Genomic DNA, 21,381 nt, shown 5'->3' on the forward strand with positions numbered 1-21,381 from the left:
TCTGAGAATAAATACATTAGTTATTTTCCTTATAAAGCTGATTTTCTGCATGAGAACGGATAACAGTACTGCATCCTATGAGGATTGTTTTCATTTTCCTCTTATGTCTAATATTCTTTTTGTCAGTGGCAGTAAGGCAATGGTGACTTTCCATATGATTATCAGAAAATAAGACGTGCAATTCACAATAAGACAAAGCACAATTACCAAACACACATAGGAAACATGTTCAACCTTAAAAATAATACGCAGCCATGTAAATATAAACTAATTAATGATACCTATTAAAAGTGTACAAATATTGAAAATGATGATACTTCCCAATGCTGAGAAAAGTGTGGTAAACAGGCCCGTTGCTGGCAATAGATTAAGTGTACAACCCACTTTGAGAGCAATTTGGCAATGTTTTAGGAGTCATAAAAAGGGCTTTATCCATTTAATTCAATAATTACACTCTTAAGAATTTATCCTAAGAATATAATTCAGAAGAATGAAAAAGCTCTATGCTTAAGGATGCTCATTGCAATAATATAATGGTAAAAAATCTGAAATGTTTACCAGTATGGGGATGAATTCATTACATAAATTATGGTATAGGAACTCAATGGAATAATATGCAGACCTCAGGACTCCAGGCAATGTGTTATTAATAATTACAACAAGCAGGATAACAAATTAAATGTACTTTATGGTTGTAATTAAGTATGCAAAGGGACCAAGACCAGGAAGAAACATGGAAAAATGAAATTAGTTAACTTGTTAAGATGGTGGAATGGTAGGTGATTTTGCTTTTGTTTTTTGTTGTTGCAATGTTTGCGCATTTTAAAAACTTTAGAGCCCTTCCAAGATGACTGCTTAAACCAAAAAACTCCACGCTGCTTATCATGCTGGCTTACATTTTCCATGCTTCTTCCACAGTGCGCCTCCTCTCAATTATCTCCCTCCGCAGCTTTACCATCTCCCTTTGAATCTCCTCTTCTTCTTTCTTGGCCTCCAGAGCCTTCCTTTTCTTCTCTTCTTGCACCAGACACTGAGCCTCCAAGAAGGCTGATTTTTTCAGGGCCTTCTCAATTCTCTGGCACTCCCGTTCTTTTTCACGTCTTAAGCGATTTTCTTTTACCTTAAAGAGAATATAACAGGGGTGAAATGCAGCCTTTCAAGCAGGGAGGGACATGCAAAACTTTAGAATACATTCTGAAGTCTTGAACACAACCAGTTTGAAATATTGTGGCTCAGACCCCCACTGTTTACCAGTAGAATAGGGGGAATTCATTTGTTTACTGGGTAAGTGCCAATACAACATTTTAGATGAAGTCAGATGAAGATGATTCAAACCATCAAGGAGTGATCTGTATCATAGAAAAACTGATAATCTAATGGGGCAAATCCCAAGTTCTGGATTCTTATTTAGTAATGATTTCCCACCCATAAGATTGTCCAAGGTATACACTACTGCTTTTACTTAGGCCCTGTCTCCATTCTAAGTTAAGAAAGAATAGGGATACTTTTTGGAGGCTCCATTGTGAAGGACAGAACAGTGATTTACTGCCTTAAGGAACACCACAACTCTTTATTCATTTCTATCATTATTTAAATATACCAGGGATTCTGGATCATATTTGGAAACCAAAAACACGAATAAGCACATTCACTTTTTTCAAATCTGTTAATTCTTTAGAGAGCTTGCGAGCTAGGTATGAATTAAGGAATAGTCCTTTCCTTCCTGCTTCACTTAACTTTACCCTTATCTTATGCTCTAGTTGTGATAAGACTTCTGATAAGACTTCTAACAATGGCAACATATCTTATTGAATCTTCTCCCCTCCCTGTTGTCAAAAGTCCAAACTAGAATCATACTTCTACCCGTTTCTCCAACATCCTCAGTGCTGAGACATACCTGAATGATTTAATGATTTAAAGCAGTAGTTTTCAAATTTAGCAATCAGAAATTCAGTGTTATAAAAGAGATGGCATACACATATACAGACATTAATGCCAGTTTAGTCTTAGTTCTGGACATATGGTAAAGACATGGTCATTCTGATTCTCTGAGGCTCCTTTACAAAGTGTTGAGATACCAGTCTTTTTTCCTATGACCTACTATTCCCTTTGGAGAAAAAAAAAGTTCCCACATGCCTTTCTAATTCAAAACAGATGAACTAGATTAAATTCAGATCTTTCCTCCTTTTTAAATTATAATCGCAAAATGAGTGAATTTCAGTTGTCTAGAAAAGAATTATTCTTATAACATTGACCAGAATATTCATAATATTAATATACTGATGTCCTAATTCAAAACCAAATTCAAGCAATCTACACACTTATAATAGGAAGTACCACATTCAGAGTCCAGAGAGCTCGCCACTACACTAGGGAGCCAGAAGTACCACATTCAAACAAAGTTTACCTCTATACTCTTGGGCAAAAATCAATTAATCTTTTTTTGGTTATTTCTTGAATAAATTATTTCCTACCCTCAGTTTATGAGAATTATTTTTCTTCTGAAGTTCTTATATTTTATTTTTATTCTTTCTAACCAAACCACAGATGGCACCCTTTTTCATAATAAAGCCTATGTCTTTATTTAAGCTTATTAAATGTGTTACACAAAGACTGCTTCCTGTTATCCATTTTAATTTTGTTTTTCCCTCCCACCTGCTTATGTCTCATCTCCATGGTAAGACGAGGATCCTTCTGCTGTCTCTTGTCTTGGTTTTCCTTCCTTCCAAGATCTTCCAACATCCCAGAATCCACCACATCTTTATGGAGCAGATGGTCTATAAATTTTTGAACTGTGGTACTTTCCTCTTCTTCCTCCAAATAGCCACATAAATCTGGGGGAAACAGAACAACAACAAAAAAAGGGAAATTTTTTAAAAACGTAATTTCAGTATAATATTCATATTTACATAAAGAATCCTGGTACAGTAAAAATACAAAGCTGTGAGTGTTCGAAAAATAGTAACTGATAATGCCAATTGGATGAGTGTAGCTCTGAGCAATTACCTTCAACTAAGAGGAAAAAAGCTCCACTTCTCAGGAACTGCCCTCACCCAAGTCACCGAAAACTCCGTCACTGCCAAATCTAAAAGATATTACTTCAGTCTCAAAATTTGAGACCCCTACTGCTTTTTTTAAAAAAAAGCTATACTGTGGTATCATTGATATTGAATAACCTGCAAATGTTATTTCAAATCTACAATAAATTTTGACATATGTATATGCCACTAAAACCATCACCCTAGTCAAGATAATGAATATACCCATTAACCCCCAAAGTCTCCTCCTGCTGCTCTGTAGTCTCTTCCTCTCCCTCTACGCCATTCTCTCTGCCCTGCTTCAAGTAAGCACAGATACGCTTTCTGTCACTACAGATTAATTTGCATTTTCTAGAATTTCACATCAATTAAATCATATACTATGTACTCTTTTTTTGGTCTGGCTTCTTTTACTCAGCACAATTATTTTGAGATTCATTCACGTTGTAGGTATCAATAGTTTATTGTTTTTCATTGCTGAGTAGTATCCCACGGTATGGATATACTACATTTGTCTATTCACTCATCTGTTGATGAACATTTGAATTGCTTCCAGATTTTGGCTATTACAAATAAAACTGTTAGAAACATTTGTGTACAGTCGGTGGTATCTCTGGGGGATTCATTCCAGGACCTCCCAAGAATACCAAAATCTGAGGATGCTCAAGTCCCTGATATAAAATGGCACAGTATGTGCATATAACTTACCCATATTGTCTTTTATGCTTTAAATCATCTCTAGTTTACTTATAATATACCTAATAATGTAAATGTTATATAAATAGCTGTTATATTGTACTTTTTATGGTATAATGGCAAGAAAAAAGTCTGTGCAGATACAGTACAGATGCAATTTTTTTCCCAAATATTTTCAATCTGCAGTTGGTTGAATCCACAAATGCAAAACCGACGGAACACAGGATTTCCTTTCTGTTGGGAAAATGCCTAGGAGTGTAATGGTTGGATCATATGATAATTATATGCTTCACTTTTTAAGAAACTGTCAAACTGTTGTCCAAAGTGGTTATGCAATTTTACATTCCCACCAGCAGTTTGAAAGTGTTCCAGTTCCTCTGCATCATTACTAATACTTGGTATGGTCAGTCTTTCAAATTTAAGCCCTTTTAATAGATACGTAGTGGTAACTCATTGTAGTTTTAATTCACATTTCCCTAATGACTAATGATATTGAACATCTTCCTTGCTGATGTTTTTTAGTTCTTCTATAGATTTTTGAAAGTGGGGTACTGAAGTCTCCAACTAAAGTTATGTGTCGAATAATAACATTTCAGTCAATGATGGACAGCACATATGAAGGTGGCCACATAAGACTATAATGGAGCTGAAAAATTCCTATTGTCTCATGATGCTGCCATCATAACATTGGAGCGCAATGTATTATTACTCATGAGTTTGTGGTGATGCTGGTGTAAACAAATCTACTGAGCTGCCAATCACATAAAAGTATAGCACATACAATTATGTACAGTACATAATACTTGATAATAAATGACTATGTTACTGGTTTATGTGTTTACCATAATATACTTTTTATCGTTATTTTAGAGTGTACTCCTATTGATATATAAAAAAAGGCAACTGTAAAACAGCAGGTCTTTCAGGAGGTATTCCAGAAGATGGCATTATTATCAGAGGAGAACATAGCTCCATGTGTGTTTTTCCCCCTGAAGACCTCCCAGTTGGACAAGATGTGGAGGTGGAAGACAGTGATACTCATGATCCTGACTCTGTGTAGGCCTAGACGAATGTGTGTGTGTGTGTGTGTGTTTTAGTTTCTAACAAAATAGATTAAAAAGTAAAAGAAAATTAAAAACTTTAAAAATAAAAAAAAAGGATATAAAGAAAGAAAATATTTTTTGTACAGTTGTCCAAGTGTTTGTGTTTTAAGCTAAGTGTTACTATAAAAGAGTCAAAAAGTTAAAAAAATTAAAAAGTTTATAAAGTCAGAAAGTTATGGTAAGCTAAGATTAATTTATTATTAAAGAAAGAAATGTGTTTTTATAAATTTAGTATAGCCTAAGTATATAGTGTTTATAAAGTCTACAGTAACATATAGTAAGTAATGTCTTAGGCCTTCACATTCACTCACCGCTCACTCACTGACTCACCCAGAGCAACTTCCTATCCTACAAATTCCATTCATGGTAAGGGTCCTATACAGGTGTACCATCTTTTATACACTGTATTTTTACTCTACCTTTTCTATGTTTAGATATGTTTAGATACCCAAATACTTCCCATTGTGTTACAACTGCCTACAGTATTCAGTGCAATAATGTGCTGTACAAGTTTGTAGCCCAGGAGCAATAGTCTATACTATATAGCTTGGGTGTATAATAGGCTCTACCATCTAGGTTTTTGTAAGTACAATCACAAAATTGCCTAGCAATGCATTTCTCAGAACTTATCTCCCTGTTTAAGTGACATATGACTGTATTATTGTTGAATTATTTATTCCTTTCTTCAATATTGTCAGTTTTTGCTTTATGTATTTTGCAACTCTTCTGTCAAGCATATATGTGTTTATAATTATTATGTTTCTTGATGAATTGACCCTTTTAATTATATTTAGTAAGTGCACTTTTTGTCTCTAATAACAGTATTTTTATCTTAAAAAGTCTATTTTTTTCTGGTATAAATATAGCCGCTCCAGCTCTCTTTTGGTTTGCATGGTATATCTCTTTTCACCCTTTTACTTTCAATCTATTTATGTCTTAAATCACAAGTATGTCACTTGCAGATAGCATATAGGTAGGTCATGTATTTTTAATCCATTCTGCCAATCTCTGCCTTTGGATTGGACTGTTTAACTAAATCCATTTATACTTAATGTAATTCTTGATAAGGTAAGGTTCATGTTTATCATTTTGGTACTTGTTTTCAAGATGTCTTTATAAATCCCCTTTATCAAATTGAGGAATTTCTCTTCTATTACCAGTTTGCAGAAAGTTTTTATCAGAAATGAATGCTGGATTTTGTCAAGTGCTTTTTCTATGTCTATTGAGATAATCATATGTTAATTAATATTTTGGTAAAAATCCTTTTTAATGATTACATAATATTTTTGTTCAATATTTTGATTTAAAAAAACCTTAACTCTACCAGCATAACATGATTGAGTCCTGGTATGATACTAGATAATAACAGCCAATCTAAGTAAAGGGATGTAACTACATCTATTAGCACCATATCAAGAAAAGTAACAATTTCACTGTTTCACAGTTCCATATATTTGCTTTAGAACAAATATGAAGTATTGACATATCCCACTGCAATAATGACACTAATAAACTAGAAAATATCCAAAAGGCAGCACCAGGATGCGAAGACCTAGGAACCATGTTATAAAGAATTGTTGAGAATACTGGTGCTATTTAATCTGGAAACATCAAAGCACATAAGTGATCAGATATGATTACAACTCCCACAAAAAATGAAAAAGACTGTTCTTCAGAGAGAACATGTTATTTTCTGTTGCACTAAAGGGTTAAAGGTTACTAAGGACAAAATATTAGTTCCCCTAACCAAGAAATTCTGTAAGGATTAGGGCCTCACAGCAACTGAATGGGCTCCTCCCAAGTGTAGGCTCCTCATCCTGGGAGGTGTTCAGGTAGAGATTACATCACCACGTGTTAGGTTAGAGACACTGCAGAAGGATTTCTATCTGAGTAGGGAGGGAAGGTGAATCAGACGAGGTGATCTGAAGGATTCTAAACTTTAAGAGATCATGATTTTGTCATCCCCCGGCTGGGGATTGATTTTGTAGAGCCCTAAATAAGAGGGATGATGCCAGGTGTGTTCACTAAGGGTGTTTAAGTCATGCAGGGGGAGCTGCCCCATGCTTACCCCTATGCTTAGAAGTAAAAACCTCAGACTCTCGAGTGCATTTGAGAAACCCTCGCAAGTTAGCCATCTAACTTGTCTATCACTAGCTCTGCACACAATAGTGTTTTTTTTTCTCCTCTGGAAAAACAAACCTAGAAAAATAATAACCTCCCTTATAAGTGATAACTAATAAAGAAATAGGAAGCATTTTGTAAATATAAAAATGATATATGGGCCAGCCACGGTGGCTCACACCTGGAATCCTAGTACGCTGGGAGGCCGAGGTGGGTGGATCGTTTGAGCTCAGGAGTTCGAGACCAGCCTGAGTGAGAGCGAGACTCCGTCTCTACTAAAAAAAATATATTTTTGTTGTTGCTGTGATTGCCTTAGGGGTCTTCTTCATAAATTCTTTGCCTAGGCCAATGTCAGTAAGAGTCTTTCCTACGTTTTCTTCTAGAATTCTAATAGTTTCCGATCTAAGGTTTAAGTCTGTTATCCACTGTGATTTGATTTTTGTGAGAGGTGAAAGCTGTGTGTCCTGTTTTAGTCTTCTACATGTGGCTATCCAGTTTTCCCAGCACCATTTATTAAGTAAGGAATCTTTTCCCCAGAGTATGTTTGGTTTCCCTGAGTGCACATTTGGGAATAACACCAACTGGGTATCGGACAGAGGTGGGGGCTGGGGGGAAGGGATGGATGTATACCTACTTGATGAGTGCGATGCGCACTGCCTGGGGAATGGACACGCTTGAAGTTCTGACTAGGGGGATGGGAGTGGCGGGAGGGGATGGGTGCATACCTACATGATGAGTGCAATGTGCACTGTCTAGGGAATGGACACACTTGAAGCTCAGACTCGGGGGGATGGGGAGGCATGGGCAATATATATAACTTGAACTTTTGTACCCCCATAATGAGCTGAAAAAAAAATATAGAAAGAAATTAGCTAGACAAGTAAAAATATATAGAGAAAAAATTAGCCGGGCATGGTGGCGCATGCCTGTAGTCCCAGCTACTTGGGAGGCTGAGGCAGGAGGGTTGCTTGAGCCCAGGAGTTTGAGGTTGCTGTGAGCTATACTGACGCCACGGCACTCACTCTAGCCTGGGCAATAGAGCGAGACTCTGTCTCAAAAAAAAAAAAAAAAAAAATGATATATGAATGCTCAAATGTAGTCTCTATCAAAGTAAATAGTCCAATGATATATACGGAAGGGGCACTCTTAAACAGCATTAATTGCTATTATAATCATAAGCAGTATTACAAATATACCCAGGCTTCCCCACCCATGGGTCCTGCATCCCCAGATTCAACCAAGGGTTGAAAATATTCTAAAGAAAATAAAAAAGTAACAATAGAACAATAAAAAATTACAAATAAAAAATACAGCATAGCAACTATTTACATGGCCTTTACAATGTATTAGGTATTATAAGTAAACTAGAGATGATTTAAAGTACATGGGAGGATGTGTATAGAGCAACCAAGGATTTTGGAATCTGAGGGGGAATCCTAGAACCAATCATCCCTCACAGATACCAAGGGACAACTGTAATAGAATATTTTAATTTAAAAAAGCACCATGAATTTACTGAAGATATAGCAAAAGTAATCTACATTCAATCACAACAAATTAAAACCAATAATAAAACTAAGCAAAACACAGAAAAATAAAATATATATCATTTATCATTCAAAACAATTACAAAGACTTCTTAGACACATTCATTAGATATTAAAGCTTAGAACAATCAGATGAGTTCTTACCATCAAACTTATCATATTTCAAATGGCCATCGGCTTCTGGCATAAGAGTAATACTTGACACAGTGTTTTCAGCATCACCTTCTCCATCACTTGCTAATTCTTGCTTAAATTTGGTGTCTAACCAGTCATTGACCAACTCCTGAGCTATCAATAAAACAGAAACATCTTTTAAATATTTCAATTACTTCACAGACTTTCTTCATTCACTGTTTTCATTCATTCAATAAATATTAATTGAGCACCTATCATGTGTCAAGTACTATTCCTAGATGCTAGAAATATAGCAGTGAACAAAACTGGAAAAATAAACCCTACCACTATGAAGCTTACATTTTAATTGGGGAAGAGAGACAATAAATATATAAGGGAAAAACAAAGCAGGGAAAGGAGAAATGGAATGCAGGAAATGGAAGATGGGTGTCGTAGTTTTAAGATACTGGAGCGAAGATGGGAAGGCAGTGAGGGAGTAAGCCATGTGCATATATAAGGGAATATTCTATGCAGAGGGAAAGCAAGTACAAAGGCCCTAAGCAGGAGTATGTAGAGTGCTGGAAAAACAGCAAGGAAGCCAGTGTGGCTAGAGATGAGTGAGTGAGAGGGAGAATAGTAGATGAGGTGGAATCAAGTGTGGATCAGATTTGGAGCAGTGGTTATAAACTGGGGGCAACCTTGCCCTCCAGCGGATATAGCACAGTGTCTGGAGCCATTTTTCCTTGTCCCATCTGGAGGATGTGATACTAGCATCTAGTGGGTAGTAGCCAGGGATGCTGCTAAACATCCTACAGTTCACAGGACAGCACCCTCCACAACAAAATTTCTCTAGTCCCAAATGTCAGTAGTCCTGTGGTTGAAATCTCCTTGTTTAGAAACTATTCTAGGTACTTGAGCTTTTCTACTCTGACTGCAATGGGAATCTACAGGAGGGCTGTGAGCAAAGAGGTGACTTATATTTTAAGAGGATCACTTTGACCACAATGTTAAAATGAACTATAGGGGACAAGCACTTAAGCAGGGAACACTAACTGGGAGACAAACACAATAATCCAGGTGAGAGGTGATGGTGACCTAGATGTGGAGTGGAGATATTAAAAATGATTAGATTCTAGAAAAAAAATGTCTGGAGACAGAGTTGACATGATTTGCTGATAGACTAGACATGGGATGCCAGAAAGAAATCTACAAGTCTTTTGGCTTAAGCAACTGCAAAGATGCTGTTTACTTGGAGGTGGAAGGCCAAGGAAGCAGTGAGTTTGGGGGGAAAGATTTTAGACATATTAGGTTTGAGATGTTTATGAAACATCCAAAGAGGGGTGTCAAATATGGTATTGGTTACAATATTCTGAATTTCAGGGAGTAGGTCCAAGCTGAAGAAATAAATGAGGGAGTTGTTAGCACACACACACGGCATCTAAAGCCATAAAAATGGATGAGATTACCAAAGGAAGAAAGAAGATAGAAAAGAGGTTCGAGGACTGAGCCTTGGGGAACTCTAGCATTTAGGAGCTGAAGAGATAAGGTAGAACCAAGAAAGATGCCTAAGAAGGAGAAGTAGGAGGAAAATCAAATTGTGAAACCCTGAAAGCTAACTTCCATTTGGATTTCTTTCTTAATAATACTGAGAAAATTTTCTTAAATTATATAGGTATGGGGGAAAATGCCCACTTTAACATGACCTTCATTGCTATCATTATGAAACAGCTCTTATGTGTGGGGCATGGCGATTTCAAAGAAGAAAAACATCTGTTTTAGCATTACCTTCATCATAGTTATCATTATTGCACAGCTCTTAGGGAATGGGGTATTTATATCTGATGATTCCAAGAGGCATTTAAAATAAGAAAAAAATAATCAGAATAATAGAAACTAAATGTAAAAAGTATACACAATTGGCTTTCAGAGGAAGGTGGAGAGAGGGAGCAAAGATTTATTGATTAATCCTTGTATACAATAATTCAGACATTTATGTGTATAATAATTTATATGTAAAAAAATTCAGACCTACTAAGTGCCAATCATTAGTAAATGGGGATTTACTGTAAAATGTTCCCTCAAAACAAAGGAAACTTCCCTTGGAGGGTTAAACTGTAGAAACACCTCACATTGGATCAGAGTAATATACAAGCTATCTTAAAGCAGTTTTTCAAAGTACATTCCTCAGAACACTAGCTCTTATAGAATATTAATATCGTTATGAGAGGAGAAAAAATGATATAAATCTTTGCAAACCGTTTTCTATCCATACACTAGCACTTCCTAATGTGGATCACTAGTCTCTCAGGATATTAATAGGTATTTCAGGATAAAAAGAGGTTCATGGTCTAGGAAGTTTGGGAAATGGGGTAAGTAAACATTTCTTTTTAACTGCAGGACTTCTCAGAACCCTTAATGGGCAAAGTATATTGTGTATTCCTATTGGTAGGGTGGGAGGTAGGGAGGGCAAGATCAGCCTAGCCAATTTCAGAATCAATTTCATTTCTTTATCTCCAGTACTGCCAACCACTTGAGACCAATGGCCATTACTGCTCACCCAGACTACTGCACTAGCCTTCCAGTGGTTGCCCCTTTCCCTCTTTTTCTTCCCTATAATCTGTTCTTCATATATTTAAAAAATTGTCCTATTAATATTACACATCTGCTTAAAACCCTTTGATGCCATCCTATCATACTCAAAGTAAAATCTAAATTCTTTCCCCAGGCCTGCAAAGGCCCTATGTGACGTGTCTTCTGCTCACTCCTGCGAGCTCATCTCTACTGTGAAGGTCCAGTCACGTGGGTCTTCCTCCAGTTCCTCAAGCACACCAGGCTTGTCTGTACATTAGTTCTTGACACCACCTTTCACTCTGCCTAAAATGCTCTCTACCACCACTGGTCAGCTGCCTCGCTGTTATTCAGGTTCAAACTGGAATGACATATCACTACCTCATAGTTTGTTTTCAATTTTCTTTATTTCTACTCTAGAAGATATACTTCATGAAAGCAAGGGCTTTGCCTCTCTCATTCATGACCAGTACTTCCAATGTCTAAAATTGTACCTGACACAGAGTAAGAATTAAGAATATATGTGTTGAATAAATAAAAGGAATAATGGGAGACATATATATAATACAAAAGGAAGCTGGCTTGCAGGACACCACCTTCTGACTTTCCTCCTACCTCAGTGGCCTCCGCTTCTCAGTCTCCTTTGCTGGTACCTCCTGATCCCCTCAATCCCTAAATGGCAGAGTTCCTCAGGGGATCAGTAACTAATACACTGAATTCCAGAAGAGTAAATGCTTTTGAGAGATAGGGAGGTTAGACTGGTTTTAGTACCTCTTCATCGGGAACAAAATTGATTCATCACCTGTGGTCAAAGTATCTGTATAATACCAGACAAAATTAACATGCCACCATCTATGCCACAGGACTGATACCTTACTCACCAGTTAACTAGTTACCTCAAACTGCCCCTGGTTGTGGTTCTATTTCAGGAAATAAAATGGGCCTTAAATATAGCCTTACTTAAAATATTAGAGTTAACTCCAGAGTAAATTAGCTTCAGGGAAGTAGAAAGAAAGGAAAATTAAGAACAAGATTTTAAAAAAGCTTCCATTCCCTACTTTGAAATGCATTAAGAGTTATGCTTTAAGAATTGTTAACATCACAGCAAAAAATACATTCTCTCACCTTCTGCATAGACTTCGTCATGATCTTCTATATGTTCAGATGTTTCCAAATCTCTGATTTGGCTCCAAAGTCTTTCAGGTAAATCTGAATTTCTGGCAGGAAATCCGTTCAAAACTGCAAGTTCTGAGGCTTTTTCCACTCTCTTCAATATAACAGAAGAAAATCCATTAAGATGACGATGACTTTCTTCTTTCTTTTTTTTCTTGAGACAGAGTCTCGCTCTGTTGCCTGGGCTAGAGTGAGTGCTGTGGTATCAGCCTCTTTCACAGAAACCTCAAACTCCTGAGCTTAAGCGATCCTACAGCCTCAGCCTCCCGAGTAGCTGGGACTACAGGCATGCGCCACCATGCCCGGCTAATTTTTTCTATATATATTTTTAGTTGGCCAGATAATTTGTTTCTATTTTTTAGTAGAGATGGGGTCTCGCTCTTGCTCAGGCTGGTCTCGAACTCCTGACCTTGAGCGATCCACCCGCCTCGGCCTCCCAGAGTGCTAGGATTACAGGCGTGAGCCACCACGCCCGGCCAGACGACGACTTTCTTCAGGGTTAGAGAATTTGTCCTATTCAAGAATCTGATTTTCTGCCAACTACTAAGATTCTTTCATTTTCCATTTTTGAAGGACCTCTGAGGTTTAAACATCCACTCCAAATAATTTTTTGGTTTCGTATATAATATTAAATTACTTGCAGAGTTTTAACAAGTTCTAATAGGTATTTACAATGTTTATATTTGAACAAAAGGTTATTTAAACTTTAGATAACTTTTGTTTAGGGCATTAGTAATGGGATCCTGAGACCTGGATATTTTATTTTAAATAAAAATTTAATATTTATGAGTTTCCATGCCACTAGGACTTGCATATATGAACAAGAGGCAGAGTAATTACAACTTCCTCAAATTACTACTCCTGAAAGGAGCCTCCCATCATATATTAGGCAAACTATAGGTTCAATAAAATTGGGCTAAACAGAGTCACTGAACTGTAGTCATCCAGAATGTTTCAGCTCAACAGTAAGAGTCCAGTAAAAACATGACCAAATCAACAGGATTGGGCAAGGGAATGGAGGAGGTGGGCAAACTGCCTTAGCATTTTGCTTTACCTGCACAGTATAAAAAACCTGATTTTACAACTAAACCCCTGACTTTCCCCCTCCCCACAAACCTGCTTTCCCCCATGCTTGCTGTGTCCCTAGTCTTCCAACTCAGGTAGTGACAACTCTGTTCTTTCAGTTGCTCAAACTTTGGACAAAAACTTTGGAGTCCTTCTTAATCCAATCTCTCTCCCTCACCCAACATACAATCTGTCAGGAACTCTGTTAACTCTACCTTCAAAATATATATAGAATCTGACCCCTTCCCATCACCTCCACTGCTATCACTTTGGTCCAAAGCACAATTTCCTCAACAGGCTTTCTGGCATAGCCTCTCACCATAGCAGTGAGAGATGTCTTTAAAATGGAAGCCATATCATGTTATAATTCCACTCAAAATGCTTCAATGGCTCCTGATTTCAATCAGAACAAAAGTCAAAGTCCTTACAATGAGCTTCAAGGTCCTATGCCACCAGGTCCTTTGTGAGCTCTTCAACCTCCTCGCCTGTTGCTTGTCCCTTTGCTCACTCTACTTCAGCCACACTGACCTCCTCGTTTGTTCCTCCTCAAATATGCCAACTGTGTGCCGCAGGGCCTTTGCCCTTACTTCCCCTCTGCCGGAACTGCTGCCCACAGGTATCCATATGACGCCCTCACTTCCTCAAATGTCACTTTCTCAGTAAGGCCTTCTCTGACTACCCTATGTGAAACTGTAACCACTCTCCTATGGCTCACCTTCTCCTCCTTCTCTGCTCTTTCTCCATAGCACTTATCACCCTATATTTTATCATTTATTGTCTCCCTCAAGTAGTATGTTAGCAGGGATTGTTGTCTTCCTCACAATTGAACTCCTAGTATCTAGAACAGTGCCAGGCACTTAACAGGTGCCCAATAAACCTTAAAAGAATACATAAATGAAACATATTCAAAAAAGGTATACTTTTCCGTATTTATATTGTCACCTGATCTATTTGGAAAATGACTTTTTCTTTTGCCCTTTGTGGAAAGACTGGTAGTATCTCTGCCAAAAGTTGCCATGGGCTTTACTGTCCAAGTGCTCATGGGTTTCATATTATTAGGTTTAAGTCAGACAGAAACGGAGGAATAAAGTTGAAAAGTCAAGGGTCATTTGAAAAAGATGTAGAAAATATAATACACAGGAAAAGATATGGACCAGAAGAAAACATGACGTTATTAGAGTCAAGAAAAATATCATTTACTCCTTATGAGGTCACTCTGCAAAGACCTGTTTTCCTATATTATTTCTCATAGTCTCTGTCTGATATGACCAAATTTATATTGGTGGTATATGACATTTATTGGATTTATGGTTGGTTGACACATAGTCTTTCCTTTAGGTTCTTAAATTCTAAGACAGCAAGATGAATTTTACATATACCACATATATACACATATATGTAAATAATACACAAATAAATTGATCAACTTTAATTTTTTAAACTAACACCCACAAACAAAAAATAGATAACAAAAATAGATATGTAGATTTAGTTCCTCAGGCTATGAGTGAAAGAAATAATTATGTATGATGTGTCATCCTACCTGAGTTGGAATTTATACAGGTTCTTAACAGAAGAGGGTAGAGAGCTTGGGAGATAAGAGGAAGAAGATCGAAGGATAAAGGAGGATAGAGTCCAGCACTGACAAATAAGGGAGTAAAGAGAAATGTCTGGCTTTAACAAGGCAAGTGTTTGGGACATCATTTAAAATGAAGATTTGGGCCAAGTGTGGTGGTTCACACCTGTAATCCTAGCACTCTGGGAAGCCAAGGAAGGAGGATCACCTGAGATCAGGAGTTCCAGACTAGCAAAAGCAAGAGCGAGACTCCATCTCTACTAAAAATAGAAAAAATTAGCTGGGCGTGGTAGTGCATGTCTATAGTCCTAGCTACTCGGGAGGCTCAGGCAGGAGGAACATTTGAGCCGAGGAATTTGAGGTTGCAGTGAGCTACGATGATGACACTGCGCTCTAGCCCAGGTGAAAGAGTGAGACTCTGTCTCAAATAAATAAATAAATAAAATGAAGGGAGGAACTACTAGATGATACTAAGGATTATAAATAATCACTATATTTCTTTGTCTTAAAATATTACATCCTTACCATTTTTTCCAAAATAAATATGTAAGAGACCAGAGAGGTCTATTCTGTATTTCAATAAAACATTGTGTCAATTTAACAATTTATTCTTTCAGCAAGTCCTGATTGAAGGTTAGCTCTGTTCCAGTATTGTTATAGACATTAAGAGGAAACACAAGTAAAAGTTTCTGTTCTTAAAAAGTTCACTTTTTTAATATTTGGTTCCATATGTCATGTGTGCAATAAACAACTCAACAGTTCTAAAGCAATGAGGGGGATTTAAAAAGAACTGAACACCTTCAAAAGTTTATTGCTCAGTAACTATGTAATATATAGGCATGTAATTTGTAAAGGAACTATCTCAGTTATTCCCATGATCTGGTAAGTGCTCAGTATGTGCTGCTTGTGTCCCATAGCACACATCAATTTCATGGTCCACTCCAGATCCTTTGTAGCCTGTCACCATGGATGACGGAAACTGAAGTTACAATGTAACCCTTCATTTCCTCAAAACCAAGGGATATGAACCTGAGTTTCTTGACACACCCTCATGTGCACACTGTATGTCATATATAACAATGCTGTGATATTAATATATTTATGAAAGTGCCCAATTATTTTGTAACCACTTTGTTTAAAAGCAAATGTTTGATGCTTTATCTGTGAGTACATACCAAAATAATTCCAAGGGGAAGAGTATTAGAGGATGGGATTAGGTGGTTTAGGTGGCTGAGGAGGATTCATTCACTGAGGGGCATCTCAAGTTGAGCTATAAGGGAAGGGTCTGGATTGTCCTCTCAGAGAGGATAGGTATTCCAGGCTGAAGGATAAGCATGAGTCAAAGCAGTGGGAACTGCTATATGATGGAGGAGAAGATTAGCCTGACAGGAGTCACATAGAGTATCACTATAGGGGCTCCTACAGGTAACTTGATATTACAGGTTGATTCATAGAAGGCCTTAAATGCCCGTCTGGAATTTACAAAGTTTCATCTGACAGCACACAGAATCACTGAAGGTTCAAGAGGAAAGAACTGACTTGATGAAAATGTTTAGAAAGCTCAATTAAGTCACAGAATACACTGGAGTAAGATGAGTCAGTCTGTCTAATCAGGATGAGGATGAATCACATATCACTGTGGACTGTTGCATTTTGGGTGAGCTGCTACAGGACTCACAGTTTTACCCAAGCATCTGCCTGATTCTAAGTGACTTCAACATCTTTGAGGATGACTCACCAACATGTCAGCCTGATCTTCTGTATTCCAACTGCTTTCCCCTCAATTCCACTTCAGCAACCCCCTGACATGGTCACCCTGAACCATGTCACACAGCATGGTTCACAGCATTCTCCATAGCTCAAATCAAACTGTGATAACACCCTCTCCAACATCAACCTCCTATCCATCTCCTTGTCTTATTCTCCCTATTCCCACAACATTGATGTTGGATCAACCCAGGTCCTCCAGTTACCGTATGCCTCCCTCTTCTGACCGATGAGTCCTTTAAAGGATCTCCTTCCTTTCCTATTCAGTATGAATATTCAACTACTATCTTACATTATCCTCAAACTCCTGTTGCTTTCCCTTTCTGATGAAAACCTCCAAGCATGGATCAATCCAATCTACCAATTTTGGGGACCATGAAAAATTATGGTTACTTGCTTCAGCCAGGTCTTCAGTGGTACTGGGCAATCTTCCTTTTCCGTTCTGAAGAGAGGCCTTTCTCACCTTTCACTATCCTCCACACCCTTTCCACACACTCCCTTCTCCTTCCACATAACAAGGTATCAGCTGATTTTGAGAGGGTGGTCCACTTGAGTGGATTTGGAAGTCTTAACTGTAGTTCCGAGGTCTTAACTGTTTAGGGTGCACCCAGAGTTGGGATATATTAGGGAGAAAAATCAGAAAACAGAGACGTGAACAGAGAGGTAGTAGGAGAATCAGGAGAAAACAGCGGTAAAAAAGATAATGGAAAGGATTTCTAGAATAAAAATGTGATAATTATATTCAATGTAACTTGAAGAAGTTTGAGGACTATCAAGAGAGTACTGGATTTGGTCAGGAAGTCATTCATAACAAGTTTCTCTGGAATGGTAAGAAATCAAAACTATAGGAAAATAATTGTGGACACAAAAGGACAATAAAAATACAAAGGTAAAGGAATCCAGGTTATACATCCAAAGACATTGGATAAGAAAATGAAATCATTCAGCAATAAGAAAGGACTGCTGGGTCAAGTAAGGACTTACTGATTTTTTTTTTCAAGATGGGAGATTTGAGGGCATAATGGAGGAACAGCTACTGCAGAAGTTTTAGAGGTATGATAAAAGAAATGATAAAAATCTGAGTCAAGCTGGCTGAAAACTATCTGAAAGAGGAAAATGGTATAGACAAGTTAGAGCAGAATTTTATCCTCCTGTTTTAGTTAAATCTTTCCCGCTGGAAGAGATGGTAACGAGCTGTGTGACTAAGCCCTGCAGGAGCTTGGCACGGAGACTCTCAACACTGACATGCAAGCTAGACTTACTAAATGTTGAGGAGTGGTCTTCTCAGAGGCTAGCTTCCATGATGGTAGATCCATTTTAGTGGTTGTCTTCTAAGTGAGGTCTTCTGCAGTAGCCAGGAAGCCATCCCTGGCTCCATCTAGATTAGTGCCTCCCATCATGTGTTTCAGTTGCCTCTCTAATTCTCCCATCAGCTTTACATAAATCGTTTATGCCCTACTGGAGTATAAACTCTGGGAAGGCAGGGATTTTCCCTGCCCTGTGGCTTGTTTTAGCTCTAAGGCCCCTAGTGGGCTAGTACTCAGTAGGCACTTAATAAATACCAGCTGAATGAATAAATGGTTAAAGATTATTACATCTGGCCCAGGTTCTATCTGACTTGGTGCTCATGATGGATATCAATTTAGATAGGTAATAACTCTTCAAAATATTGTCAGTCAGATATTTGCCTGGGAAAATGCCACATGATTTTGAAATATGTGGTACACCATGAATTGGGTATGGCAAGTTGCCAAATTGACACTCAGAGGCACACACCTGAAATGGTTTAATGGGCACTTTCAACTTAAATCATACTTGGACTCAAAAATGTACATCTTAGGCCTGGAAGAGATCTCGGAGATTACCTAAATCTAAGCCAATCCTGCCCCCACCCTTTACTGAATGCTCAAATACATTCTTCATTAGCCTGATATTAAGTGACCATTTATTTAGAGTCCACTTGAGTACCTCCAGCAATAGAAAACACATCTCTTTATGAGACTGTCCTCTCCATTTCTGGATCCCTCTAGTCATTAGAAAATTAGTCCTTGTAATCCATATGTAGCTTTTACCCATTGGTTCCCTGTACAGTCATTCCAACATCTGAGGTAGGCCACCACATCCTTTCCTAAGGCTTCTCCTTCCCTGTTCCTTTAATCCTCTTCATGTGATACTCATGGCATTCAAAAGAGCATGTCTACACACCTGTTTTCTTGTCATTCATACTTAAATGCTTTCATAAGAAGCAACAGAATAATGAAAAAATACTAAAAAGTATAAAATTAAGGCAAATACATAGTCACATGGGAATAAAAATAGCAAAATATATGCAAAGTGGAGACCTATTAATATTTCTTCTCAATCTGAATATGGCTGACTCTCATTTCTCTGTTTTAATTTTAAAATATTCTTACCTTAATCCAGGGTTCTACATTGTAAGGGTCAAAAGCAAGCTGTGTGGATAATATACACAGAATATTAATACACAGTGATATCTTTATCATCATTGTCATTTTAATCTATCCTTCTAAGCATACGGAAAAGTGTCCTTTATCATTTCCCCAAAGAATTTCATTGGAAAGTTCAGCATTGATTAGCAATAATTGATGTAATTATTAACTACAACATGAACCCTTCCCTGGGACATTGTCTGACTTTTTATTTCTTGTCTAGCCCCACCCTGAGATTCAGATTTAATTGGTCTGGGATAGGACCCAGGCATCAGCATTTTTCTAAAGCTCCCCAGGGTTAAGAGCCAAGATATAAAAATGCTAAATATAAAAACCATAAAAATGATTTTAAAAATCATAAAAACCCTAATTAGCCAAACAGGCACTGATTAGTTAGCCAAATTATCCAACTAATCTTCTGCCTGGAGAAGTGTATGTTCCTCTCCTTACCCTTTTAGGAGAAGCCTGGAGCAAGAGGCTTTCTTATTTTACCTAGGTCAGGGATATCGTTTGGTTCAGTAAGAACTGGGGGGTGGGGTGAGGGTTAATCAATCTGACTTCTGTTTTACAAAGCAGAAAATGAGGTGGAAGACAAGTAAATTTCCACCCAGATCAGTCAGACATTACTCTGAAATTAGAAATCAGATCATTAGGACATCTCCTTTCTTCACTCTAACTGCCAGAAGCTAGCAGAATTCCCTTCGATCTTCAATTAACAAATAGAGGTATTTGCTTTGCTAAAAATTAGGTAGGTTTTAAAAATAAGGAGATATCTAAACTAGCATAAGGACACATGGAGGTGGGTAAAGTATAATACTCTTTCATTTACCTAACATTTCCCCTTCAAAGCACCTTACGGATAACTAATTAATGCAGTCGTTCTGCTGAATCATTTTTTCATTGCAACAAAGAAAGAGCTGATCCTATTAAAACACAACTGAACTTCAAGGAGCTCTGTGTTTTTACCTTTTCATCCTCTAGGCAGTAACAACCAGCAGCAAAAATTTTTCCTTTTGGAGTCCTAAGAAATTGTCCCAAATTTTTACCTTTCATTATCAAGTCTGTATCTATCCATAACCTATTTCGGATCCAATCCATTATGCAACTGATGCTTTGCAGTAGGAGCAGCCTCAGTTTCCAAGTCTCGAATGCTCCATTCTGCACCCTCCAGTATCTGGGGCAAAATGATTACCAAGTGCAGTATGTCCAGCGCATATTTAGTGGGTAAATTTAGAATAAACCACAAGAACAATTGCCTGGGGCCCTCACGAAGGCCACACATCTACAGAACATTTTTTTGGAAAGTGTAATGTAAGGGTGAAAACAGCTGGTGAAACTGCTCTGGAGTTGAAAGCTGAGAAGCCTCTCCATTTTAGTATTCTTACATTTAAAGCATTTATTTTTGTGACTGTTAAAAAGGTAGCTTGTGGAAAGCACATACCCTGTGACTGGGACTTTGCGTCGACTTTGCACATGTCACTTACATATGTTATCAGTTTTTTTCTTGTCCTCAGGTGCTAATGTATCAAAAGGGGTAACAGATATGAAGAGGATCTATTTTTTAAATGCTGGTTAAATTTAGAAATTCCCATGTGAATCAAGTATTGCTATATTCAATATTCACTTGCATACTTGAGTACATTTTAGATACTTTATGTAAAACTGGAAGGGTAGAAACATAGGCAGAGCATTTAATGTGAAGATCTCCCCCTCCCCCATTCAATAAAGATCAGTTCCCCGAGATTGCAAAACATGAAAGAAAGAAAGAAAGGAAAGGAAAAAAAGGAAAGGAAGGGAGGGAGGGAGAAAGGGAGAGAAAGAGAGAGAGAGAAAGAAAAAAAGAGAGGAAGAAAAGAAGGAAGGAAAAAGAAAAGAGAAAAGGAAAGAAAGAAAGATGTGTGGGAAGTTTCCTAAAATTGGCGGTGCGGGGAAGCGAGGTCGCAAATTCCCTTCACTCAGATAGGCATTAAGCAGACCTCTCTTGTTTGACAAGAGCGTTAGATGAAAACAGTTCTTCCACGATGCTGCCCACCAAAGCCGTAAGGTGCCCAGACCCCAGAAAGCTCCGAAAATCACTTCACTCAAGTCAATGCTGTCTCCCGGGCGGTCAAGGCAGGGGCGTGTCAGGTAAGAAAGCCGGGTGGGGAAGAGGGAGGAAGCACA

General features: G+C 37.7%; 1 protein-coding gene across 1 annotated transcript in view; it reads right to left on the bottom strand.

The window, feature by feature from the left end:
• The window catches only part of CCDC191 (coiled-coil domain containing 191), an 83,904-nt gene that overhangs the window by 62,354 nt on the left and 169 nt on the right, over window positions 1–21,381 (bottom strand). Inside the window, exons 2-6 of the mRNA XM_069472633.1 lie at window positions 19,183–19,221; window positions 12,313–12,454; window positions 8,650–8,793; window positions 2,656–2,834; window positions 897–1,120 (exon numbers count right to left, since the gene is read on the bottom strand). Of these exons, the coding sequence (XP_069328734.1) occupies window positions 897–1,120; window positions 2,656–2,834; window positions 8,650–8,793; window positions 12,313–12,454; window positions 19,183–19,221 (728 nt within the window). The remainder of the gene's footprint in view (window positions 1–896; window positions 1,121–2,655; window positions 2,835–8,649; window positions 8,794–12,312; window positions 12,455–19,182; window positions 19,222–21,381) is intronic.

This window comes from Eulemur rufifrons, chromosome 7 (genome assembly GCF_041146395.1).
Source record: "Eulemur rufifrons isolate Redbay chromosome 7, OSU_ERuf_1, whole genome shotgun sequence".
In the NCBI taxonomy this organism is placed as follows: Eukaryota; Metazoa; Chordata; class Mammalia; order Primates; family Lemuridae; genus Eulemur; species Eulemur rufifrons.